Here is a 27418-nt window from a genome sequence, read left to right as displayed (position 1 = left end):
GCTACCATGGAGTAATACAGGAGAAGTGTATTCAAGTGTCAGTTTTTAACAACATCAACATGTTCAGCACATCTCTGCTGCCAAATATTGAACATATATGGGCTGACACTCAGCTTAAAAACACGTTCTTCCTCTTCCTCCCACTCTCCTTCTTCGTCAGTCCTCCAACCTATGCAGTGGGAGGAGAGCCATCTCCAACAAAGTGATGTCATTTTCTTTTTACTTTCTTCTTTCACATCAAGTCTCTCATGATGGTTTTGTCCTACCTGTCCATCCTTTTCCAGTTGGAAACATATCAAATCACTTTTTAATAGCATACAGAACGTGACTATAATTACTGACTCTTCTCCACATACCTACAATGATATTAAAATTTTAATGTTTTTTGTTTCTTTTCTTAAAAGAGATGGCATCTGAAACCTTTGATAAAACCATGTTTCCACTGTGAATATAAATATTTACCTTTTCTAGATAAAGTATCTCTCTGTAGGACCTGAATATGTTTAGCCTTTGGCTTATATGCATGTATGCGTGCTTGTATTATTCATGTTGTAAGGAAAAAAAATCTGTTTACAAAGTCACACTTTGGGGACAAAATCATGTCCTCTTATCATAAATCATTAAATTTTGGGGTGAAAGCTTGGTTTAAGGTAAAGGTGAGGTTATGGTTAGGATAAGTCAGCAGAAAATAAAAGATTCAAGGTAATGTCCTCTGAAGTGATGGAAACACAACTCTGTGTGTGTATGTGTGAGCGTTATTCACTATTCATTGTCGGAGGGAAGAACACCTGAAGAATTCTGAACATTTATCTTGCAGGGTAAAGAGTAACACTTCCTTTTTCTTGGTAAATTGCACAAACAGATTATTCCTGCACCTAAAATACATCAATTAGACTGAAAGTAAAACATGCCTCCACCTGAGCTCTCTCCCTATTTGAGATGCAAATAATGTGCACCCCCTTGTCACATAAGAGATTTCTCTTTTGGAAAACACAAAACATTTTCACACTAGAAAAAATCTTCAGCATCACTGAGCCCAGATATCCTATTTGGATACAAGCATTTAAACAACATTTGCCATTGTCTGTCTGTTGTCTGTGTTCAGTATCGTTAAATGGTCATACCCTGAGCTGCAGGGTTTCCACCCACTGTCCTACCACCTTGTACTCTGGGGTGGAGGAGTTGGTCATCTGGAACTGGAACAGGTCGTAGCGTCCGGGAGCATCACCATTCTTGTTAAACACGACAGAGGTGCCGGCACTGCCTGTACAGAGAAATGGAGAGGAAATGCAGCAAAAGGACGGCAGAATAGAAAAGTGTTAGACAATGGTGTGACAGGGTACAACACTTCTTGTTATAAGAGAGAAACATGAACTTTTAACCCCTTGCCTCTTACTGTGCAGTGGCCCTAATGGACACAAAGGACAACCGAGTATGAGTCTCTTCCTCTCAGTTAAAAACCTCCAAACACTGTGACCTATATCTTGCACCTCCATGATAATGATGGACGAGAAAGTGAGCTCCCTACTGACCGATATAGCCACTCCTCACCTGCTTCCTATGCACCATCACGGCTGCACAATGGCAAGTAGAGGAATATATTTTCACATTCAAAGCATGGTTAGATAAATTGACTCCCAGCTGTACTCTAATATGAGACACCGATGAGTGCAGAGTGCAGATGAGTGCAGGCCTCCTCAGGTTAAAAGTAGTGCATTTCAATCACAGAGTGGACAACAACAGGAGATGGAAGGATGATAAACAGGTCATCCAAAGTCTCATACCGTCCCCATCTGCTCTCAGTGTGTAGCGGCCTGTCTCAAGCAGAGCCTTGAAGATTCGACTAATTAGCTTAGAGAGGACTGCGGACACCTGAAACATTACGCTTGAGAAATAGAGTTCTTTAAATGTGAATTTGTGCAAGCTCTTGAGCCTGTCAGTCATATGCAGTGTGGACGTGTGGAAATCAGTCAATGATACGATCCTCATGACTGCAGAGCGAGAGCAAGGTAGCTTGTTAATGCAGATGTCACTCAACATCAGGTCTCCCTCACAGCAGTGAATGCTGAATGGCATTAATGGGAAAAGGGTTGTACTTTATTTTATACATGAGGTCTGCATTGTTGATGAGGTAATTCTTACTGTCTCACAATGCTGAGGGAGAATGAAAAACTGCAAGTCTATTCACCTCGGCACTGCATACAGTCGTCTGTCGACACAAATGGAGATACCATTTTTGAAATGGGGCAGGGGGACTCGGACTTGACACTTGGCATGGGAATTAAGCACTTTAATAGCTTTAGCTATAAAAAAAGTGTAGAGAAAGGAGTAGCAGCATATGTCCAAAAACACTTTTGGGAACATGTTGTCTTTTGTATCTAGAACAGAGCTCATGGCTTTTGTATGGAAGGCCACTGTAGCTTTTCGTTATTATAAGCCAGAGGGGAATTTTCATCTCCTTCCAGTGGTTTTTTTCCAAGGACATTTGTCATTGAACATTCTACAACAGTGTCAGGCCTCTTGTAAAACAAGAGAGGCAGAGGTAGCAAGAGAACCATTTGGGGCTGTTGCAATCAAATTATATGGACATGCCTCAAGATTTTACTTATGGACTTTTTGACACCACTGTGCATTATAAATGTGAGTTTATAAGACCTTAAGTTGACATTTTCATGTGTATGCAGACCCACAAATCCCTCACTATCTGCTCATATCCCACATTGACAATTCAGAAATGTGAGATATTAGGGATAATTGACCCATCCGTACCTATATTTAAAAGTAGAGCACTTATTCATCAGTATCGATGCGTCGGCACAAAAATGAAGCAGGATGGCTATTCAGCATTTATTCAAGTGTGCTTGTGAAGTAGTAGTAGTAGTAGTAGTAGTAGTAGTGGAAATAGTAATATAAAAAAACAAACTCAATCTCGGTGGGTGGCAGTCACCTTCCTGTCACTTCTGCTTCCACCAAACAGACAAAGTAGACGTGTTGACACAGTGTATAGAGATGCTGACAAAATATTGACTACTGTGAGCAAAATCTGTGAAGGGTTACCATTCTTTCTCCACGCCCCAGCAGAAAAAAACAGCATACTATAATACACAAAGTCTTTTCAATAAAGTGACATGAGTGATTGGGTACTTGGCGCTCTTCAGCTTTAGAGCAAATAATTAAGTGGCATTTCTGTCTGTGCAGATAAAAAGGCATTAAAAATTCCTTTCTGTTTTCTATTGCCTGATATTTTCAAGGGAACAAAATGGTCTGTGTAGACTCCTTAGTGAGAGCGCTGTCTAAGATGAAAGATTTATACATTTGCATGTGGCTCTGAACTAAGACATGACAAAAGTGCACTGCTGCTGTGCTGTACCGAGCAGTGTGGGTGGACTGGGGATCCACTGCTGTGTTTCTCCCGCATCATTATTCTCTCCTTTTTTTCCTGCTTCTCACTCTTCAGCTCTGTGACTCCGGCGCAGTAGGGAGATCAACAAAGGAGGCTTACACTCCTTCACTCTCAAACATACATTAGCAGTGGCACATACACAGGATAATGTTTGTGGTTCCAGTCTAAATGCAATAGTGGCAGTGAGATATGCCTGACGGAGCCACAAAAGAACAACCTTCATTCGCCTGTGAGAAGGTTTGAGAATATAATAGCAAAACAGAAAGAGGGAGAGGAGATAGAGAAGGTAGAGGTCTTATTTTTGGCTCTGTCTTTGTCAGTGCCACATGGAGGTGAATGTTTTTTAGCAACCAAAAATCCAGAAAAGTCAGCACAAACCCAGATGGTTTTTAAAATTGGACAGCAGATTCTCAGTCCCATGCATGAATCTGCACTTAGTTAAGGTATCCCTGAAAGTTTAGCCCTGCTGAGGCAATTGCATATAAAATCCGAAGGCTTCACGCCTGCTGGAGCTCTGCACTGCTGCCATAGCGACAGTGTTAGAGGCAGACAGGCAGCTTTTTAGCCTTTAGCTCGCTGACAGAAGTTTTCACACATTTCTGTTTACAGATAAATGTAAAGAGTAATTCACCTTATTAAATGTGATCACAGCATTGCATATTCTGAACTACCCTCAACTAAACACACAATGTGCATAAGAACACAAACCTTTGATGGGTCAGTATACTTTTAGTGAATGATGATTTATTATCTGTCAATGAATACATCTGGTGGCCGTCTATAGTTTTCTTAAATTGAAGCTTAAATCAATTCATCAATGAGCCATGCCGCTACACTCACTGACATGATGCTTCATCACTATGAACACTGCCCAGTAAAATTAATTTGTATCTATCCCATATACACTGTCCTGCTGCTGAAATACTCAGTAACACACCAAGTGTGCATTAATCTGCAGCTGAAAATAGTCCCCAGCAAATACACTATTTATTCATGTTTGAGTAATGTTCCCTAAAAACTACAGCCCTAAGCTGTTTTTAGGAAACATTACTTGGCCTTTTTTGGGGCTTGTGGCTGCCACATACAAAGCAGAGATATCAGAGTTTTGAGAGATGAACTATTGCATTTGGTCTTGGATTTATTGACAATAACAAAAGTATAGATATATTGCAGGCCTTATCCTTTAAGCCAGGTAGAAATTTCACAGGTTAGTTCCAGACCTCTGCCCACCTTTTTCAGTGTCGGTGTTGTTAGTTGGAAGAATGAGCCATCAGAGCTTTGTGGGCCATGAAAAACAGCAAGATACAAATTGCCCCAAAAATGGCAACAAGCATGAATGACATCGACACACCTGAGTCGACTTACAGAAATAACAACCCTTAAAATCTGCATATTTCTTCAACCGCTGGGAAAAACTTTGAGTTAAATTATTCTAGAAAGCACTACCGCAGCTTCTGTGTGACTGAAAATTATTTCAATAGGACGGATGTGTCATTTGCTACTGATTTTTTTCCAGGGGGAGTTTTTCCTTATCATAATCGAGGGACTAAGGTTAGAGGGTGTAGTATACTGTAAAGACTGGAAAGCCCCTTTAGGCAAATTTGTGAAGTGCGATGTTGGGCTATATAAATAAAATCGATTTGACTTGACTTGACTGCTGATTGGTAACAGCAAAACAAAACAACCCAACCTCCAAAACAGAAACAGGCTAACATGAACAACACAGTCTTAGATTGAATAATGTAGAAAAATTCACTTTACTGGCATGGTTAATCAGTGCTCAAATCCCAAAGTTCCCAGTTAATAACTGGGTTTTTTAGGAGATACGAGAAAAGGGATTTGACTTAATCTTGGCTACATACAGTTTGCTCTTTTTTGATGATTGAATTGATGTAATAACAAAAATCCTTTCACAAAAGCTGTCATATTTTGGAGCAAAATATTATTAAAAATATTGGCAAACCATTTATGTCTATGTCACCTTTTCATGCATTTATTGAACTAAGCAGGGAAGCATGATTTTAGTATACATTTAGTCACACATGACACATCACAGTGAAGGGTTATTTTAATACTAGACACACAATGAGCCAGGTCTACCTCTTAAAGTAGGACAGTTTTGTGAGGAGATTACACTGATTTCTTATTTTAAGCTGCTGAGTGTGATCTAGAACATTTTGTGAAGACACAGTGTACTTCAGAAGAGCCTCTAATGATCACTGGCTGACATACATGCCAGCACATTTGTAATGACAAAGGTTTCTCTTGTGTTAAACCCATCTCCCATTCGGCTCTCTTCTACTACCCCTTCTGCATTTCAGAGCAGTTGTCATTAATAGCAATTTGCCATTAATTGTTAAGTATCTTCCACATCACTTTCTGTACACGGCTGAATAATGTAGAGGTTCAAGAACTGGCAGACCCATAATATATCTAATAGGATGAAAATATTACACAGTCCTAGAAAATGTTGTGCTTTGAACTATGAATTAAATTAAATGTAAATTTAGATAGCAGTAAGCCCACAAGCAACTATATGACGCATAAAACAGAGAGCGTGGTGTGCATTTATTTGCCTCCTTTTTATAGTCTGAAGCTGAGATCACTCTGGCTGTTATGTCCATAATTTTATTTTGTGCTAAATTCATGTAATTTTGACTCTGCTGATTGGTGTGGACACACAACGGCTTGCCATAAAATACTTCAGGACAGAGTAACAGGTAAATAACTGTAGTAGGCCAACAGGGTACAACTTAAATTACTGTGAGTGAAGTCCTTGCATCAATCTCCAAGAAAAAAATGTTTCTAACAAGAATACAGCTGCAGTGACAGGGAATGGACGTAATCCAGTTTTAATCTCCCAGTGTCAGTATGATTGCACTTTACAGTACAGTACATAACATTATGTGTAGTTACTACAGAATTAGTGAAGGACTACACAGGAGTCAGAAACCACTTAATAATTGACATATCACTAATAAGTAGGCACTGATGTTTAAGTAATTAATGAGTCATTACTAGTTTTTTTGCCACTCAGCATCTGGCTCAGAGTTAATTAAGAACAACTCAATATGAAAGTGAACAGAATGTCGATTTATAGATATGTATGAACTGATCATTTAATAAGGATTTATTTATATGTTATTTTCAAGTCTGTTCTATAGTAACTCATTATTTTCTGCAATGAAGTCCCTGATTCGAAGTTATTGACTACTCATTAACGATTTATCAATAACCACCTTGTTACTGATTTTTTCTTCATTTGCTTCTTGATAGCTACTCACAATGTTATGTATCACATTGCGCGTTACCGTCAGTTTTTCTTTTTTGCACATTATGTGAATGTCTGATGTGTGGACTTTTACAACATGTCCCTCACCATTGAAGCTGGTGTTGCGTATGTACTTCAGCAGAGTCTTTCCCTCTGCAGTCTCCATCTGTGGACACACACCAGGATGATCAGGACACAAGTCCCTCTGCATGTTGTGGAGAGCGTGGGCCATGGCGTACACAGCATCAATCACAAATTGCACCTTCCCTTCTTGCTCGTACTTAGAGTCGATCCCAATGCGCTCCTGGCCTAAGGGAAGAAAAGAAACTCAACAGCCAAATACACCACGAGCCATTAGACATTACATTCTCTCAGCACTCACTATCATCTTCAGCTTCATTTTTATTCCTCCATTTACCATTTTGCTGCCAGTTAGTACAGTTTTCATATCGTAGGAATTACACCTAGAGGGACAATGTGGCATAGAAAATAAGAGGACACGTTTAATTCCCAAGTGCAAAAAATGGAAAATATCAAGCTGAGCTGTGAGGCAAAGTGTTTGTGACAAATACAGCATATTAAATTCCTGCGGTGCAATACGAAGTAATAGACTGCTAAGAATGGGCCCCATTTGTCCCATCTGCAAGGTGATGAAGATTACCATGAACTTCAGTATCATACTCTTCCACAGTGGCTGCATGCTCTTTCATATCCTCCTGCCAGTGCTCTGCCCTTTCACTGTAGGCTGCTGTAAAGGTTTTGCCTCATGCTGCTGATACACCGCTTGAATACATAATGTATAACCTCTGTTGGATTTGTGTTGTTGTTATATACTGAATTTGCTATTTCATACTGCTGGTAGATAAGAGCTGCATTCCCAAATACTGAATGAAAATGATAATGACAAACTACTACTATTACTATCGTCATCATCATAGTTATAATATTCAAGTGTCCAGTTAACAAAAATGCATCATCAAGAAAATAACTGATAGTAAAAGACAATTTTCTCCACCGTGATAGCTGCTCATAGTTCACATGCAGAGCTCAGTGGAGGAGCAGCAGATGTTAACAGGACACACAAAAGATTGTTGGAGACTTGCAAAAACTGAAGGAGGTCAACAGCAATCTGGGCTGACATTTCATTCCATTTCTCAGAGCTTAACTTACATTTCAACCCACACATAACCTTTTTGCTTCTGTGAGCTCTGCATAGGGTGTTCAATGGACAGCATTTAAATGCAAAAGCCTCCCGTTAGTATGTAGCATTCCTAAATATCAGCTTGGATTGAGGTATTAAAAGAACAAGAATATCAAGACAGTGTTTTGGGCTTCAAAGCAATATAAAAGCCATTTTCAGTGAAACTGAACAAGAGATAAGAGACTTTTACAGTAATTTTACAGAGGTTTTGCAGGGATCACTAAGTGGACAAGCATCTTTTGTCTTTGACGCCTGACAAAATACGCCAAACAGGAGATTATAAAGGAAACAAAATCCTTCAGCAAACAGTAATTTGTGTCACACTGCCATCACATATGCAAGACTAATACAGCATCCCACATCACAGTAATCATCCATGTAGATAATAAATGCAGTGCAATGCCTGTCACACTGTTGGCAGGCTGGGTTTAGGTAATACAAGCATGCATCACTGATGGCAACAACACTATCATTAATACTCCCACAAAGGTGGTGATAAACCACAATGGGTTTATGAACAGTGTTTACTTAGCTTTCTGTTGTTTTCCGGTAATTTTCCAACCTAAATAAAGTGTAATCTCACTCAGTATAGTTAGTACACACACTGTGCTGAGCTGTCAAGGTGACTGGGTTAAGGGGGGATATAGGGAAAATGGAATATAACACTAACAGGACATTAGCCACAGGAGCAGACGGTCTATAACTGTAGTATGACTATGACACGTGGTGCATTATCATTCTAATAATAAACTCTGCATGTCCTGCACCCGCTGGGTAGAAACACCTGGTGTTAGACTTTCTGGCTCTGCAACAGACAAGAGGGGTTGAACAAAGCCTCAACAGTCTATCTGCTGCTTCAAAAGGTCAAGTTCAAATCAACCTGACATACGTAGGAGGGTGAAAATATGCATAATCTATTAGTGTAATACAGAAATGTTCTTAATTTGTTCATGTCAAAACCCATTGTACCTGTGCATTTACGGCTGGTATCCTCTCTCTTGGAGGCACTGAGAAGTCTGCAGTCAAAGTTTTCCTCCCAAAACTCAGCAAACCACGCGTTCCTGCGGTTGTTCTCGAGCGTGAGCGCAGTAAAGTATTCATCAAACCCTGGGAATAGAGGAAAGAAGAGAATGGCTCAGTTCCGGACCAATTATCAACCACTTCAAACCTGGAGGAAATGAAACGAAACTCATGTAGCAGCAGTGTGGCGGCAGGCAGTGGTGGTGTGGTGCTGGCCGCTAGGTGCTGGAAGCGAACCAGCAAGGCACCACTTCATCAAAATTTGACCATGGTGGTTCCTCTTCCTCTCGAGCCCCATGGAACTTTAATCACTTCTTTCATCTTGGAAATTACATTAATTAAAAAACAGGATGCATAATAAATAACGCAAGGATTATAAGTGGTGGCACAGCCTGTTGCCTCAGGCTTCAAGGTCCGGTAGGTGCTGAGCAGGTTTCCTTGACTTCATAAAATCCAACAGAGATAGATTGAAAGCATGATGTAATTATGTATGAGTTGAACTCTAATTTCAACATACAGGTCTAGATGTCTGTATGAAGCATTAGCTTGAGGAGAGATAACTTGCTGTAACAAAGGAAAAAGAAAGCCTGTATGCTGAATTTTGCTTTCCTGTTTGTGCAACTTTAACACCCAATGTGGGTCAGGAAAATGAGGCGGGACAATGCAAAAGACTACACTGAGAGATTCATGGTGTAGGAATCTTTTATTACCTTTTCTTTCAGAAACATACTGTAGTTTTCTGTCTGGAGAATTATCTGAATTTTTGTATTTTAAAGTCTCTGTCTGGGTCTCCGCTCTCTGTTATCCAGTCATATCAGCTGAGTAGTGGGTAGAGGTGATAATGACTAATCAGAGCTGAATGACTCAGCTGATTTTATTTTCAAATGACTATCAATGATGAATGCTGGATTATAGTAATAATATTCTTGCTGCCCCCAGAGTGTACATCTGTCCAGCCTAGACCTCCACTGATTAAGAAAGCTTCACAAAAACTCTAACTTTCCTCGATTGCAATGATGCGTGGTTATTAAGATAATGACATTGAACTGGATTTAAACATGCTGATAATATTCTATTTCAGTGTTAAATTTGTACATGGCCTGGCAGATGCAGCAGTATAATTTTCTACTTGGCTTCCTTTTTCTTGCTGGTAGACTTATTTGAGCTACAGTTTTAAAGAGAAATTCACCACTTAGCTCAAAGCAATCGGATATGACATTTATTTTGGGGTGTATGGACAGAAAACAAAAACTACATTGAAGCTTTTTCTCAGAGGCATCATTTTTCATCCCTTTTAATAATGCAGACCCACTTTCTCCATGGACAGCTGTCTGACAGAAAATATGTAAAACCACACTAATGTCTGACATGACTGCAATGGGATGAAACAGTTTACATTCATTGGTTTCAGTATCTCATAAAAATCCACAAAGCATTGTGTTTGTTCAAACTGACCTTAGTCTGATCATGTACAACTCACAGCCAAATGCAACAACAAGGTCAAACTTGTTCTCTGAGGACTGTCAAGTCGTTCTGAGAAATGTAGGAAATTGCCAACTACATAGACAGGCAGACAGATGTAGTAGATAGATGAGGGAGGGGGAATGAGTGCACCAAAAAGGTAAAAGAAAGTACAGTGTGTCATCACAAAATATTTCTTAAAATGCATTGAACATCACAGACTTATGACTAGAAGTATGTAATTATATGTCCTTGTTTGTTGTCAGTAATGCAGGGAAATGATGAGACGTTTTGAATGTGATGTTCTGCTCTTAAAGTTGTGCTAATCAATATACATTTATAATGGATGAAATGACTATGTTTAATATAAATGGGATTGTTCATAGTGATGAACCCACAGAGAATCATCACCTGACCTCTCCTCAGCTCTACAGAGCTTTACAGCATCTTTCAGCTCAATATTGTGCTCTTACAACTTGAAACTTTACTGTTTTGGGTCACTCTTGCCGCTTTCATACTGTTGTTTTCAGCCTCACCAGGCAGTGGTTTTCAGCTAAGAAGCTCTAAAAACCCACAATACACTGTCCAGCACCAAACACCAGACAGACAAAGATAGCTACCAGGTGGTGAACATTATTAAAATAGACTATTAGTATTTAGCAGCTAGTGAGGAGACATTTCACACAGGATTTAAAGGAGACCAAAAACAGAGTTATACTCAGAGTAAATACTAAACTTAACTTATTTGGCTGGTCAGAACCTCAATTCCAAATGAATGACGCTGAATGATAATGTCGCCATATCAGCTTTACAAAATGTTTTTGTTGACAGCATGTTTCACTGCCTCCATGTGGCAAAAAACAATTATTGTAGATAGAAAGTTAAACGTTTTTTCAAACAAAATATGAATATTTTACTTGTTTTTTTGCTTTTATTTTGGTCTGCAAGTAATAACACAGAATAATTGCCCAAAAAACAGTAAAAGGCAATTTAGTCCCACATTAAAACATTATGTTTTGAAGCATGCTCTGTGTGGACCAGTGTGTGCATACCTTTAATGGAGGAGCGTTTGGGCAGTATAGTGACTGCTCCCACTGCTACATCTTCGAGCTGGTGGATGGGGCTGCTCTTGGACCCCCAGCTGTCAGATCCAATCCACAGGAAATGGCCCACCTGATTGGCCCTTTTGGTGGCGTTGAGAACTCCCCTGCAAGGGCATTCGTGTTAGAATTAGGAGATAGCACAAAAGGTGTGCAATCTAATATCTATTACACAGCGGCACAGCTGGCTTTAAGGAGTTGCTTGGACATTACAGCGCTGTCATGGACAGTTCTTCAGATTATCTCATAAATCCTGAGAAGGAAAGGAAAGGTTTTTGTTTTGTGTTGACTGCTACAGTGTGTTGTGTTGTGCTGTACGTTGTGTTCAGCAAAGATGTTATTTTTAGCTTTCATTTAACATAACAGTACGAGTTAGTCATTTATCTCGTTTCACACTCATCTTCTCTTTTCGTTTACATTTCACAAGTAAGTCCATATCTGGATTCCTCATTCTGAATTTACAGGTACTAAATGTTTGATGCTGTGTTTCTTTACATAAACGTCTCCTGTGGGGCATTGTAAATGAAACAATATCTCTGTTGCTTTGTTTCGATCTCTATTCCTACTTTTTCTCCAAGGCATGCTTGTGTTTGTGTTGTTGGAGGCATGTTTGTGTAGCAGACATCCTGTACACATGGCAAATCTGTGCCTCTAGCCCCGTCTTCAGGAGCTGCTACTCTAAGATTAAAGACCCCAACATGGCATGTCATCAACGTGCCTGAACAAAATGGATGAAGCCAGAATGTGCTGCTCACCGTATGTCTTCTTCACTAGCAAAGATGATGACTGCCCGTGAATGCTGGGTTTCCAGCAGTTGTTGGATGACTTTGTCATAATCCTCCAGCTTGGGGTTGTGGGGAATTTTCAAAGACTGGGCGACGCATATTCCACCTTTTAATGGGAAGGAAGTAGAAATGATAAGGCCTCTGGGATGATCTTACCCATTCATCCACTCACACAAACAGATGTGCAAACAAACACACACACACACACACACACACACACACACACACACACACACACACACACACACACACACACACACACACAGATAGAAGAAGATAAAAGCCTGGGGTCACTATAGAGGAAAGCTTTTTTCTTACATGGAAATCACATCCATGTGAAAATGGAAAACATCTCAACACAATAGAGTGATTTTAATGATGCTGTCATGCTTGCGGTAGAGTCTAAATGATCTTACAGTGTATACATTTACATTTTGGCAATGATCTGCAAACCACAGCAGCATGCAATATAACACCCAAACTGCGCGTTCCTACTGAGCACCAGAATCGTTTCTCAGAGTGAGAGAGTTATAAACATACCATAGCTGCTATAACAAATCCAATAATCCTCACCAACAGGGACATAAAGCTACAGATTTCATATTATGGATTTGAGAAAATCCAACAGCTTGCCATTGACTTTTCATTTAAAGTCATTATCAAACATCTCTTGTTGGACCCTGAACCAATCAGATAGCGCAGTCGGCAATAACAAACAAAGAGGATATTAATGCTGACAATAAATCATTCTCAGACAGGTCACCACTAATGACTTTGTACAGGATGAAGGGTACTGATTGTTGCCGTACGTTGCTAAATAGTTGCTGGATATTTGGCACCACATATTATCCCAACTGGCTTTTAGCAGTTCACTCGTTGTCTCCAGGTTATATTCCACACCTCATTATTGGGTAGAGGAGCAAAATTACATCTTTGATAAAAAAAATAAAAAAATAAAAAAAAGAGTTTGCTCCACTCTAGTGTGGTAATTATAGGCACGGAGGACAACCTAACTTTTGAAGCAGTTTGGATAAACAGATGATATGATCACCTGTGCGAAAGTACATCCTAAATGTAAGCCAAGACTAATGCAAGCAGCCTGCGTCCTGAGTCAACAGCAAAGCTCTACGCAAACCAATTAAAATTTCTCCCGCTCAAGCATTTTAATAGTCTACCCAATAACCTTTCAGTTTGAGTTTCCCTGAGTAGACAGAGAAATTGAAGGAATCTCCTAATTGCCGGTCTCCTCAGGCTCATTACTTTGATATAAACAGCTTTTAGTTAGCAGATCACACATCTCCAGTCACGGTTTACTGTGGCATTTCTAAAGACAGAAGATAGCAAAATGACAACTGCTGAACCTTCTCTTAATGATCCATTTTTCTAGTATCAGCAGGAAGAATTAGGGATATTTCTTAGAGACAACATTCTGTGTAAGACCTCTGGGATGGCTGCTGTTATCCTTCCCTAAGTGGACTAAACATAAAAATGGAGATCCTGCTAATGGCCTAGCTGTTGGTACCCGGCTAAAGTGAAACATGCTTGGTGTCATTTCTGCAGAGAAGCTAGCTTTGTGGGTCTCCAAGGGATGACACTAAAGCTCCATTTCAGCACAGAGATTTCAGTTGATTTCAGTCAGAAAGCTTCCAGTGTGCTTCCAGGTTTCTGTTTAAGGAAAGTCTAACACTGTTTAATATCTGATTCTGGAGTATTAGCAGCACCTTTCATTTCCAAAGGGCAGTGCGTCTGCAGGTAGTTATCACACATTAATTCCAGAGAGGAGAAAAAACCCTTATAATATGCTGAGAACTTAAGTCTCATGAAAATGCATTAACTCCATTATGACAAGAACCCCGTGGGTATGTGTGAAGAGTTACAATGGTATAACAGTCTTGAGCAGAGATTTATTATAGGTCACAACAGTCAATAATTCAGACAGGGACCACAGGAGCCACTGATGAAGATAAGAAGCATTTGGAGCAGATCCCATCTTCAGAGAGAGAGCACCAGAGCTGAATGTGCTGCAGGCTCAAGACTACCTTAAAGGCTGAAAACAGGCAGTTGTGCAATGGTGGCTAAATTATTGAATGGCTGCAGAATACCTCATCTGTCAGTCAGTCAGACGGTCAGTCAGTCACTCAGGCAGGGAGGCAGGGAGGCAGGGAGGCAAGCAAGATGAAAATGCAAGGGCTGTATCTTTGCTTCAAGAGTGCTGCACTGTGGGTCGGGCCGACTTCACCTGTCACTGCAAGGCTTTCTGTGGACTTGAAAGAGTCCTCGGCTCAAACAATGTGTTTAAAGAAGAGCTGTCTCTCTTGGTTGGAGATATGTGATGTGAGACAGATAAATGTCAGGCTCTGGGAGAAGGATATGTTTTACTCCAACTTCTTGAAATCTTATCCAAGTACTAGGGTTGTATACTATTACTGTTCCTTCTGGCTACCGCTTACAGTTAGTGAAGACAAACATATGTTTGTGTAAAATATTTATAAAGCACTCAAAATGTCACATTACTGTCAATGACAGAGGTAAGGTGTGCTACAATAGTTTGTAACATTGAATTTTTTTACCTGTGATCCCTCAACATAATGTCAACACTATATGCATTATGACATCCTACCCTCTGCTCCACATTTGATTAATACATCAAAGACAGCTTAATGATCATGATGGCTAAATTCATCAGGCTCATGGAAGTTCTCTGCTTATCTGCCTGAGTGCCATAGGTCATGCACTGCATTAACTGCTTCAATTATTCATCCTCCATGCCCTCGGTTCTGAAAATGCTCTCCAGGGCGAGGAATCGAGCTTTGCCATTTTGCTTAGTGAAATACAAATCCCTTTAAATTAGAGGCTCTTGATGGATTCGACCTCCCACATGCCTACTCAACACCCTCCGAACCCAAGCCTCTGGGGGATCCGTAATGCTGCAATTATATTTATCACCTTGACAGTCAAAAGGCAGGCCTGCTCCCTCCAGTTTTCCCCCGCCTGAACATGTGGTAGCACATCAAAATAAGCTGACGTGCAGCTGACATTCATATTCTACATCTGTGTGCCCTTCAATATCCTGTGTGCCTTTGCCCTGCTGGTCTGGGACTTGACATTGCCGGGGGGGGTCATGCAGACGTACTGCGGTCTATTTTCCAGTGTTTTCAGATGCCCTAGTCCCCCTCCTACGGCTAAATATTACTGTTATACTTTTGCAGACTTTGTTCTTAACACCTCACACCTCAGACTAGATCTAGGAACGCATGGTGTTGGCAACTTGCTGCAATCAATTCCACTGTGATACGTTGTGGGAGGTTTTCCTCAAATGCAAGTCTTTTTATCAAATGGGAAAACTGAACTCCATCACTCTGGCCTGAGTCCAGACAGACACAGAAAAATACAAACAAGATTAATCTCTGCCAGCTTCTCCTGGAGCCAGGATGAAGGTGCACAATGGAACAGTGCCTCAACCTAGAGAGAGAAAGTAGAGCAGGAAAAAAAAAAGAAAGAATAGAAAAAAACAGAAGAGATCAATACAGGCTGACCATCACTCCAGTCTCAGCTTGAGGTAATGGGCAGCCATATTGCATTAGTCCGCTAGATGGTTCTCCTTGAAGTGGTGAAGCGAGAATCCTGCTAATGCATCTGACATTTCATTGCAACCAAACACGGCAGGCACAGAAACAAGTCTCAAGGCCTCATGGATCAATGTTGAGGGATGCTGCAACAGCATCCACCCAACAATATTGTTTGTCTTCAGTTTAGCTTTTGTTGTTTTTGAAAACAGCATGTGCATTTAATACATTAACTCGGATTTTCTTGCCGAATGTTCATATTTACCAAGATGTTTACTTCTTATTCAATTCAGTCGATTCCAGTGAGCTCTGTTGTAGAACCGGTGCCTTTGAATGAATCCTTGTGAATGTACAGCTATGCTATTACATAATTAATGTGTTTATTAAAGATAAGATGCCTTGGGTACTAGAAGTCTTTCTTTAGAGCAAATAATTCCCATTTGTATATGAATACAATATATTGCAAAATGACTGCAGCTCAGTAGCAAAAGGGATGAATCAACAACAACAATGGCTTATAATTTTAAACTCTTTATGTAGCTGTTAAGGAGTTAGAATAATAATAGTGTGTTAACTGCTCTTCACGGGGAAAAAACATCAGTGAGAAAACTTCAGAGAAAACAAGCTGGAAAAAACTGTTTATCAGGATATAAGATGAATTGAAACTTCCAAAGTAAGCCTTAAATCAGGACTTTTCCTTATATGTTCCTACACAGACTCTATCTCTCTCTCTCTCTCTCTCTCTCTCTCTCTCTCTCTCTCTCTCTCTCTCTCTCTCTCTCTCTCTCTCTCTCTCTCTCTCTCTCTCTCTCTCTCTCTCTCTATCTCTATCTCTCTCTCTCTCTCTGTCGATGCAAATTACACAGTCACAAACAGCTTCTTAAAGTTTTAATGAGTGATCACACTGGACATGAATGCACACAGATAAAATATTCATGCATGCTGGACTTCTGATCAGTGCCTGTGGGATATCATTAGCTTTCCTCATTTTAGAGGTTTCCACACATTAATCTACTAGAGCAGACAGAGATCACTCCCCACTGATTTACGAGAAATGGGATGGGATCCATAGAGCTCGAGTCGAGAAGCAGCAAAATACTTGGTCCTGTTGCTGTGCCTTTATTGCAGAGGAATCTCATGGATGTGCTATCATGGATAATGGAGAGTATTTTTTTTTTCCAATTTTAGCAAAAAGATGGAAAAGAAATCAAAGTTGAAAACAGCCATTGCCAACTTTGGTGCATTGAAGGTCTTCTTGCCATCATCCAAGTTGTTTGTTCAAACACGAAATGTATTGCAGAAACATATCCCTGTCCAAATCTTGCAGAAATTATATAGCAGGAACTGTGAAAAAAATCTACAGTTTCACACTGCACAGTAAACTACAGAATTTGACAACGATTGCCAAACCATTGTACTGTTGTAGGGCAACTGAATGTCTCCTGGTGACAGCAGTGACTGCTGATTTACATGTGCTACTACATGCCTACAACAGCATCAATGTGGAAAAAGTAGGTGAGTCAAGCGTGTGCACAATTTTCTTCCCAGGTGCAAGCAAAACTCCACCACCCTGTGTGAATGCAAATGTTATTAAGTGTACTTCCACATCGTATTCTAACCTCTTTAAACCCCTAAGAACTTAACAGTTTGGTCTGAAAAGGATCAATGCCACTACACAATACCCATTAATGTTATATTACAGGGCTCAACAAACGGACTGATCCTAATAGCTTGCTTTTTAGACCATTCAGTGCTTTGGCTCTCTCTGTTAAATAATATGTTTTCTTGGAGACATTCCCCAAAGATAAAATATCTAAAAGCTTGCTGCTTCATACACGCAACCAGACCAGAGTGGTTTGAACTGACTGACCACTGAGCTGACTGACCACCATTAACATCGTCAGAGGCCTGCACTCTCACTAGCAGGGATGAAAAATGAGGCAGAGTGAAACAGTGTAAAATGAAGCAGTCCCAAATGACCAGTTGCTAGACAATTCTCTCCCCTCTTTGTTGGCCAAAGAGAACACATTAGACATTTTCAAACAATTTCTCTTTGCACTCAGCGAAAAAGCTAAAACGGTCATTATTGTGACGTGGAATCCTTTTTACAAGCTGTTTCTCTGTCTACATTTCCAGTAACACTACACAACTCACTGGGGAGCTCAAGTTGCCAAGCAGATCAATAGTTCATCCATCCAAAACAACAGATTTTATGATGAATTGAAAATGTAAAATTGATCTTCCACTGAGTGAAAAACACAAAAGCATGTTAAAAAGGAAAAAAAAAAAAAGTATAATTAATTTTAGAGATCATTTTTCTTACCTGCTTCTTTAGAGAGTTGTGTGAAAGCCTCCACTCCCTTCTCTCCATAGCTGCCCTCTGAGGCGACAGTGGAGACATAACTCCAGCCCAGGGCTTGGATAATGTCCACCATGGCCTGGGCCTGAAATGAGTCTGGGGGAACCACCCGCGAGAAGAAGTCATAGCGCCTGTCGTCACTCAACTCTGGGGCTGTTGACGCATAGCTGATCTGTGGGATCTTGAAGAGGAGGAGCGGGGTTGGGGAAGAGAAAGGAACATTTACTCATGTGTTGCTGCTATTCTGGTCCAGCATCAAAGGTGGTTGCTATGGTGACTGCTCTGACAAATCACATCAGCACCATATTTACCATCTGCCATTTTATTTGAGTGTCCAAGGTCTGAGTGTGAAACGTATGTACAAAAAGTTCTAACATGGTGTGTTGACTATTTTTTACGAGGAGCCTCACATTGTGAAAATTTCAGCTGTGCAAACCTTCACCTGTCAGAGATTCTCACTTTTACTGCTCTATTAAGTGTGTAGAGGATAGTGAATGAGTGAAAGAGGAAGTGATATTGGAGACAGTCTGTTTCACTTGTTCTTCTGATGTTTAATTTATCTTAACACATATTCCTCAGACTCAGGGTCAGATATAGTCTGTTCTTAAAGGAATAGTTAAACATTTTGGGAAACAAAATGGGAACTTATGTGTTGAATTATTTCTTGGCTGGGAGCAGTGACTTCCTGGAGTCTCAGCTGGTTGCCTGGCAACTGCTCCCAGCCAAGAAAGAGTGTTTTTGGAGAAGATTTGTTGGGCTATGGTCAGACACCTCTGGCTCCAGAAATGAACGTCCAATTCATATTACCATAATGAATCCTGTTACTTTACTGACAGTTCAGCACTTCTGCGGCGTGTATGAACATTTAAACTCTGCTGGTTGAGTAATGAGGACAAAAGATGAACAACTGCATTATAAAAGATACATTTCTTTTATTTAAACAAAGTTTATACATAAAAACTACTAAGTGCAATCACAGCTTAACATTTTGTTACATGCTAATAGCGTACACACTAACACTAACACTGTAACAGCGGGTGGAAGCTGAGGATTATGCTGTTAACAAAATATGCACTCTTAATCAATTTACTTTTGAATAATAGATCAATTTTGGATTAAGTCGGCAGCTATGACTTTGTTTCAATTTGAATTTGCTATTGCTCTGATTCATACCTCTGACTTTATGTTTTTAGTATTTAGGTATATCTGCCATGCCTCAAAACTGACAGAAAGCATGATTTATCAGAAAAAGCATAGATCTTCGTTTTTTACCTTCAGACAGATTCAGGCTAGCGGTTTCCCCTTGTTTCTTTTATTTATGCTAAGCTAAGCTTACTGCCACCTATCTGTAACTTTATATTTAATGAGTGGGATCAATCTTCTCTTCCAACTCTTAAAAAATAAGTGAATGAACACATTTCCCAAAATGTCAAACTATTCCTTTAATGGTAGCCTTCAACTTGTCATGGTTAGTTTACTAACATCACATCAGCAGCATATTGGCATAAATTGATTGTGTTCCTGGAAACTGGATAAGTTTGAACTATAATTCAGGTTTACAATTTTTAAATGCATTGTTTGCATGTTGCAAAATCCTGTCACCAAGAATTACAATATAAATACATGTAATGGGTTTTTTTTTTTTTTAAATATCTGTACTATACATTGTTAGTGTATTAAATATATGTTATATATAATATTTGACAACTTTCACATCGCCTTTATTCGCTTTTTTTGCTGCTCACTGTGTCACAAGCAGTGGAGGGCCGGGGTTGCAAAGCAAATGAGCAATACATTTTTTTCATACATTTTGCATTATCTTGTCAGTTATATATTCACATTATGTAATGCAATATTTTACATAGCCTATCCGTTACCCGGGCAACGTGCTGTTGCTGTCACCTCCTTCTCTTAACATATCATCATAAAGGTTTATTGCAGAGACCATGTCTTTGCAGCACTTTTTTATGGACTAGCAACCCAGCCTCATAAGCACTGTCTTACATCTCCCTCCTGATGAAACCTCAGTCTGTCTCCATCACACTAAAGAATATCCAAATATAAAACTAAAGAAAGTCAGTGTTATGGTTATTGTCTCTTTCAGGTGTCCCTGTATTTTGACCCAAGCTAAAGGAAAAAATAATCTAACATGGTACATGAAACAGACTCCACTAGCTAGTTCATATAACATATAACATTTGACTTTTGACTTAAGTACATTTCAACATTTTTGATCAAAATAACAAGCAATTGATGCATTTGACCAAAAAAAAACAAAGTAAAATCTTACTTTCAAACATAATCTCAATGTCTTCTTCAGTGTTAAGAGTTTGCTCTCTTGTCATGGACACCATCAGTTGTCATCACCTGACCTAAATATGGAACTTAAACCCCTGAATCTGTTAAAAATACATGAAAACTTCAGGTCGACTTAATCGCCTTTTCTAAAGCTTTCAACTGCATCTTACAGTCTTTGTAAGCTTTCAAGTCTTTGAAAGTTGACACAAAATACAATGTTAAAAAAAAGTCTTTGAACATAGACAGGGGTTATCATTTGAACATTTGAACAGTCCCATATGAGCTGAGAAAGCACCATGCTCCAGTTTTTTTTTATCAAATACAGCAAGTACATTTTGTTGATTTTGTCAAACAACTATTCCCAGGTTCGGAATGACCTTGCATGCTCACTTGATAGACACTCTTTTGTGGGGAATTTATGACAGGAAGGTTCGCGTGTTCACTAATTCTTATATAGACTGCTGTGTTTCCTCCTTACAGGGAGTACTGTAATCTCTCTTAATTATTACTATCAACTAACAACTGACACATAATATCAACTGAACAGTGTACATGTTGATAACAAAGAGCACCGCATGAGGATATACAACAGACTATACCAATCAGCTGTTAAGAAAGATGCAAGATAATCACTTTTCCTAATGTTCAGGAAGCCCCTTAATAGCTTGCAGATGTGTTTCTTACCCCCCAACATGTTGTTAAATAGTTTTCTTCATACAAGCTCAAAATCTTAGATTAATCCTCAGTAGGATAAGGAGGTAGGGTATTACACATCATCAACAAACCCTGCATGATGCAAACCAGCTGATAAAGGGTTCTGGTATTAGGTTGTTCTCGGTGGTATCTGTTAGAGTCCTAAACATCTAGACGGCAACTGTGTTTGACGTTTCCAGCTTCTTCTCACCTTAACACTGCAATCACACATGGTGGCACATCTGGAATCAAAATGTAGACCTCCCTTTAGATAGGTGAATGCACAAGCAAGGACATACATCATTTTCTCTTGAACCCGGTGCAGTACCTCATCACACAGTCTAATCTGAGCACCGTATGAATGCCATCCATTTCTGTTAGAGTGATCAAAAGCGGCCGGACACTGGGGAAACACAGGAATGAGGACACAGCAGCTCACTGATGGGATTGCTTCAACTCACAGAGTATGAGTTATAGCTTTGACCCACAACTCAAAGGAGGTCAACTGCACAAAGCTGACAAATTGAGGAGCAGAGGAAGAGATCAAGCTCAAGATGAAGACTCAATATGTTTCAAGTCATTCCAACAACAACAACAACAACAACAACAAAAGAGAAATCTACAAAATTAGTAAACAAAATCAGCGATGCAATCAAACAAATTCACAGGTGGGAATGTGGCTGCGATGTCAGAAGTTAAATTGCTTCAGTGCTGCTTAAACTGAGCATATCGGGCCAAAGAGGGAGAATAGCAAAGTAATGGAAAAGCAACAGCAACAGAAATTTGCATTTAAAAAGACCCTTCTCTCCAAAAAGTGAAGCATCTATTTGCAACATTTGATATGGGATTTGTCTCAACAGAGCTGCTACTATGGAGTCAAAAGGTGTTGAATCACGTCCTATCTTCACCTCGGCTGGGATGGAAAGCTGCTTGAACATTTGTCTCACTGGAGCTTTTTTGCTGCAGGGAACCATTTAAGACGGTAACGTCTTTATACTTTGTCCCAGGCTTCTACCCTGTTGATATAATTTCTCTGCTCCTTATTCCCGAGGAATCTTTGCACTTTGTACAAACACTCACGTTTTCAGCTTGTGCTTTTTAATTACCACTTTGACCTCCAGGTAACAAGAGTGCTAAACCTTGATTGAGAAAATGCCGAGGTGTGAGGATAAAACCTCCCAGAATTACGATACAAGGAGATGCTCACTAACTGATACTGATTAGAATTTAACACCTTTGTATTTTTCTCTCTTGCAGCTAATGCGATACAAATTAAGTGGGATGTGAGATAGTAATTTAACCTCCTGTATAAAATAAGTGAATTAAATTAAATTATTCTGATCTTGATTGCGTCTTTCTCAGTAGATTGCAAGCATGAAAGTTTAGTTTTTCCAATTTGATAACAGTTTCATGACTGATTTACAGAATTGTATCACCTAAAATAAGCTCTTGTTGCAACAAATTGCAGTTGATTTGAATGGATTCAGTTAAGTTGATCATTAAGGCAGGCAGGATGGATATTTTATCAAAATCTTTTTAATCATTTTCTGTAAATAATTAGTTTGGAATGAGTAAGGGATTTTTTTTCTGAATCCTTCCATTTATATCAAGAATTTGCCCATTTCGCAGTCACACTAATTCATATTGCTTGCAATTGTTATTAAGACACTTTTAATCTTTAATATGAAATATTGCATCACACATGACTGGCAACAAGGTGAATGGGTGACAGCACTGCCTTCGAGCGGTCTGCATCGACAATGAACCATGAACCGATCATGAGCAACTGAATTCCAGCCAGAAAGAATGATTAATGATGCCCCCCTTTCAGTATCACATTTACCCAAAGCTGATGTCTGGCACCTGTCATCTGCAGTATAGATCAAAGTTAGGATTGCTGAGGGTAATCGCCTGGCTTGCTCTTGAATGTATCTGAGCTGACAGGATCGATGTAAGGAAAACACAGAGGTCTGTTATAGGGGACACTGTTTTATTGATTTACCACCACAAAGTGCTGCAGCCGCCCTGAATAAAAATCTGTTACTGAAGTCTATAGAAGGTTAAGAAAAAAGACGACAGAGGTGGGGGCAGGGAGTGTCGTAATCTGCTTACTGACATTAAATGAGAATTTCAACCTGGGTGTTTAAGAGGAGAGGTGACTAAGCGAGGTTGTGTAAAGGTTAGACACGTTCACGGTAAGTGGGATTGCCAGGTGAAGTTAATTAGAGTGCCTTGGCCTTTCTGTTGCATTTTCACATACAGCAGCCCACAAGCACCACAGGCAGCTCCAAAGAAAGGTGAGAGACTATAATGTTTGTGCTGTCCTTGCTCTGCTAATTTGCGGCTGGTGATTCTTAAGAGCTGGGAGCAATACTTGCAGATGTAGCTGGCTGTGCTGCTCTGCACTGTTTTCTCTCTCATATGCACTATGCAAAAGGAACTGTTATTTGAAGAAAAATAGGCAGCATATGGCGCAACACGACTCTCAGTCGGGGTAATGGCAACCATCTATCCTCGCCATCTGAGATGAGGGGAGTCTGCAGATATGAAAAAACAGGCTGTCTCCACAGAAAACAAAGGGTTATGACTTTCCATGGGTTCTTAAACAAAAACGTAGACAAAAAACAAAGGCCATCTTTCAAATACCAATGTTTTTCTGACAAAAGGCAGCACTGTGAGTAGATTAAATCAGTGTCAGGGCGCAGAAAACTGGAGTGTTGTCCGGCCTGGGTTTGCTATCCATTTATCCAAAGAAAACTCTCAAAAAACATAGGCCCATAGCTGCAAACAAACTGTGAGTGGCAGCGCTGAAATGTTTCCCATGAATGGCTCCAAGTGGAGCGAGGGCGGTCAGGCAGTTTGTGTTGCAGGAGTCCCTGTGCCTCTATTTGCTGCATGATTAGCTTCTAAGTATATCTTGACATCAGTCAGCTCCACTCGGCTGTTCGCAACAATCTCCACGGTGACGGCGGAAATGACAGCGGGTTCTGACAGACCCGAATCTAACCCCATGCTGCCTGTGACTGGACGCCAATGCAAAGATTTGTCCTCATGACACCAGCACAATGACACACACACACAAACTGAAAGTATGACCCCATGATGTAGCCAAGGAGCCATTTTGAGAGCAATTCGAAAACTACACACCCCACCCATAATGGAATAAATATTTGCTCACAAAAAATATCCCTTGTCCAAAGATTTATTTGTTGCTCTGCTGCCCGGCGTTGTAAAGCAGCGGCGGTCGATGTCCTATAAACAATACAATACAGTACGATAAACAGGCCTATAACGATGTTGAGCAGTTATCACGTTTTACATCTTTACATCTCACTGCTAAATCAAGGCTCTGCATCTCCGTGACATGGGGGTGGGGAGATCAGGGAACCATCAGTTTGTATTCAGACAACAGTGCCATTTGTCAGTAGGGCAGAGGTAATGACTGTGTCCATACATGCAACCTCAGGCTGGGCTTTGGTAATCTCTCTTTACCAGAGCACGGCACTGCCAACACAGTTGAGGAGGCAGGGAGGAAGGGCGGGGGAAACGGACAGCTTTCCCTCCCTCTCTCTGTCACTCTCTCCCCCTTTCTTCCTGCCCATCTGTGTCTCTAACTCTCACTCAAACTCTCCTTTTGTGAAGGCTGCATTCCATCATTGTGCCCTCATGCAACCTGTGACTTTCAGCCTCCATTCCCTTGTTCTCCGCCCCTCTGTGTGTTCCAGCCCGGTCGGAGTGAGACAAGTGAGTCTCATCTTTGTGTGTGTCTGTCCCTCCCTCCCTTCCTCCCTGTCATCTGTCTGCATGCAGACACGCCCACAGAGATGATCAGCAGACACTTCCTGCCCCGAGAGGTCCTCAGGCTGCCAGTTTCCCCCTAAGTCGAGACAATCTGCCCTCAGTCATTTGCTCGCATGCCAGCCAACTTTCCCCTCCTCGTTGTCCTTAGTCTTTCTCTTTTTTCTCCCCATTTCTCCCTGTTTTTCATCTTAACCATCTCTCAAAATTCTGCTCATATACAACTAATTTGCATCAGCAAATATGTTTTGTAGGAAATGCAATGCTGCGAGGATTAGTTTTAAAAAAAATGTTTTCTATCAACAGTGTATCTGTAAACTGCAAAATATTTATACTGAACATATCTGCAAAACATTGTTTCCTTACAATATCCATTTGTGGCAACTAAAGCATGATTATTATTTGATGGGTATGTTTAAGAATGAGTCAGTTTAAGTTTGCTTATTTACACATAAAGCGGTTATGGAGCGATATTAGCATTCATTTGGAGTTGATCACCACCAGCAGCAGTCCAGTATTCAGTCTCCCTCCAGCTTTGTATAGGTCTCCACCAACTCCTGAGGGAAGCTCTTTAGCTGCTAAATATTGTGCTAATAACAAGATGAGGTATTAAGTGTATTGTCCTCTGTGGAGCAGGAATAACAGGAATTTATTAGCATTAATCTTAAATGTTAATTTAAAAATATGGAATATAGCACCTTTAACTTGGCTGAATCACAGAATGAGATGGGGCAAAATGGACTTTTTCAGTATTAAAAAAAAATCACAGTCTTTTTACCAACAAAGTGTTTAGCTGCCAACACCTTATAACATGAGTGATAAATACAAGTGTGAACCTGAACCCATTTCCTCCACATTGCATTTGGTAAACAAAATTAGACGTAAATACGTGTATTTTGTTAAAGACAGGGTACTTCATTTTCAATCAGCTTCCTCAGTTTTTTCCCATACCTTTCCCTTTCATCACCAAGACCAGCCTCCAATCATTCTCCCACCACATATATCTACTCTTTTTCAGCCTGAATTGTGCTTAACCAGTCTGGATGTTTATTGTGTTTTGCATCCCTTTTTTGCTGCACAAATCACATAACAAACCCCACCCTTTCAGAATTGCCTACACCACTGTGCTAGCCTTGGTGTTACATGACAGAAAGTTAGGCTTTCATAACCCTTTATCTAACACGACCTTCCACCGTCTCCTTCTTTCCACCCACTACTCTTTTTCCCAGTCGATTCCCTCACCCTCCATCTCTCCTGCTCGCTCCATGCCAGTCCCCTGGGCAGCTCCAGTGCTCTGCGCCGGGCCCTGAGCTCTTGCATGGCTGCCCTGCCAGAGTATATTTTAAGACAACCAGCATGTTTCTCCATGTGTATAGAGGGTAGGTATGACTCACAAATCAGATATTTGACCAGGAGAGCCACACAGTAGAGTAGAGCTGAGGCGTGGGAGGAAAGTGTGGATAACTCACAAAGGGAACCTGAGTGACCTCCATCTTTCCATCTGGTAAACAGACTGCGATTTCAACTCTATTGGTGTTTCAAAGAAATAATCGTTTCCCAACACCAAATAGCTCTCAAAGCCTTGTCAGAGAAGAGCCTGTACCAAGGAGAGGTTCAACCATTTATGTAATGCAGTGTAAAGGTGATATGTAGCTGTTATCACCAAGGGAACCTACTGACTTAGGGATCATGCCATTCAAGCTGGCACGACAATCAAGCTTTTATTGCCACTTTTGAGATTTATTATGTACAGATACAGTATCTCTTTAAGTAATTTCATAAACCTTCTTTTGACTTAGGCTACACTCAAAGCGAGGCTCTGCAGAGAACAATGCAGTTCAACAGAGTAGCCTTGATCATCACGGCTGTGCTGTGTGCTCTCTCCAGGTGTGACAGACCCGACTCACCGTAAGAATAAAACATAGCCTGCAGGTTTATGTGTAAGTGTTATCAAATGTATTCCGTTATATCCACAGGGTCTCACATTACAGATGGCTGTATTGATTTTTCTTTGCTGCAAAGTGCACCGGACGCAGCTGTGTTTTCTCTACAGTGGTCTTCACAAGTCTGCATGATAACTTTATTTTTCTCTGAGAAGTATGAAATATCAATAAACTCATGTGGAAATCTGCATGCCATAATATCTATCTGAATATAAATATGTATGCGTCTGTGTTGAGGGAATTGTTTGTGTGTGCCTTCATCTTTACAGCTCTGCTCTGCCTCATTGCTCTGTCCAGTCCTAATCTGGCTCTGACATGTTTTTCACCAAAGAGCGAGCATAGGTGCATGTTTTTTTTTCCCAGCTACACCTGGAGCACGCCAGGTCTGACACATTCATTGTCAGTAGTGCACCTGCAACACTCTGACCTGCATCCCAATGATTCCCTCTGTACTATACCCCATCTCTCTCTTGTATAGCTCTCTCTTCAGACTCGACAGAGCATCATCACCAGGCCCATT

At 40.3% G+C, this 27418-nt stretch overlaps 1 protein-coding gene across 2 annotated transcripts in view; it reads right to left on the bottom strand.

The window, feature by feature from the left end:
• Window positions 1-27418, bottom strand: part of grm7 (glutamate metabotropic receptor 7) — a 59255-nt gene that overhangs the window by 16619 nt on the left and 15218 nt on the right. For both annotated transcript variants that reach the window (XM_062426495.1, XM_062426496.1), the window contains exons 2-7: window positions 18131-18347; window positions 12212-12347; window positions 11409-11563; window positions 8845-8982; window positions 6783-6983; window positions 1125-1264 (exon numbers count right to left, since the gene is read on the bottom strand). In XM_062426495.1, the coding sequence (XP_062282479.1) occupies window positions 1125-1264; window positions 6783-6983; window positions 8845-8982; window positions 11409-11563; window positions 12212-12347; window positions 18131-18347 (987 nt within the window). The remainder of the gene's footprint in view (window positions 1-1124; window positions 1265-6782; window positions 6984-8844; window positions 8983-11408; window positions 11564-12211; window positions 12348-18130; window positions 18348-27418) is intronic.

The sequence above is a fragment of the Scomber scombrus genome, chromosome 10 (assembly GCF_963691925.1).
Source record: "Scomber scombrus chromosome 10, fScoSco1.1, whole genome shotgun sequence".
NCBI classification, from domain to species: domain Eukaryota; kingdom Metazoa; phylum Chordata; class Actinopteri; order Scombriformes; family Scombridae; genus Scomber; species Scomber scombrus.
This window is presented reverse-complemented; position numbering and strand designations above follow the sequence as displayed.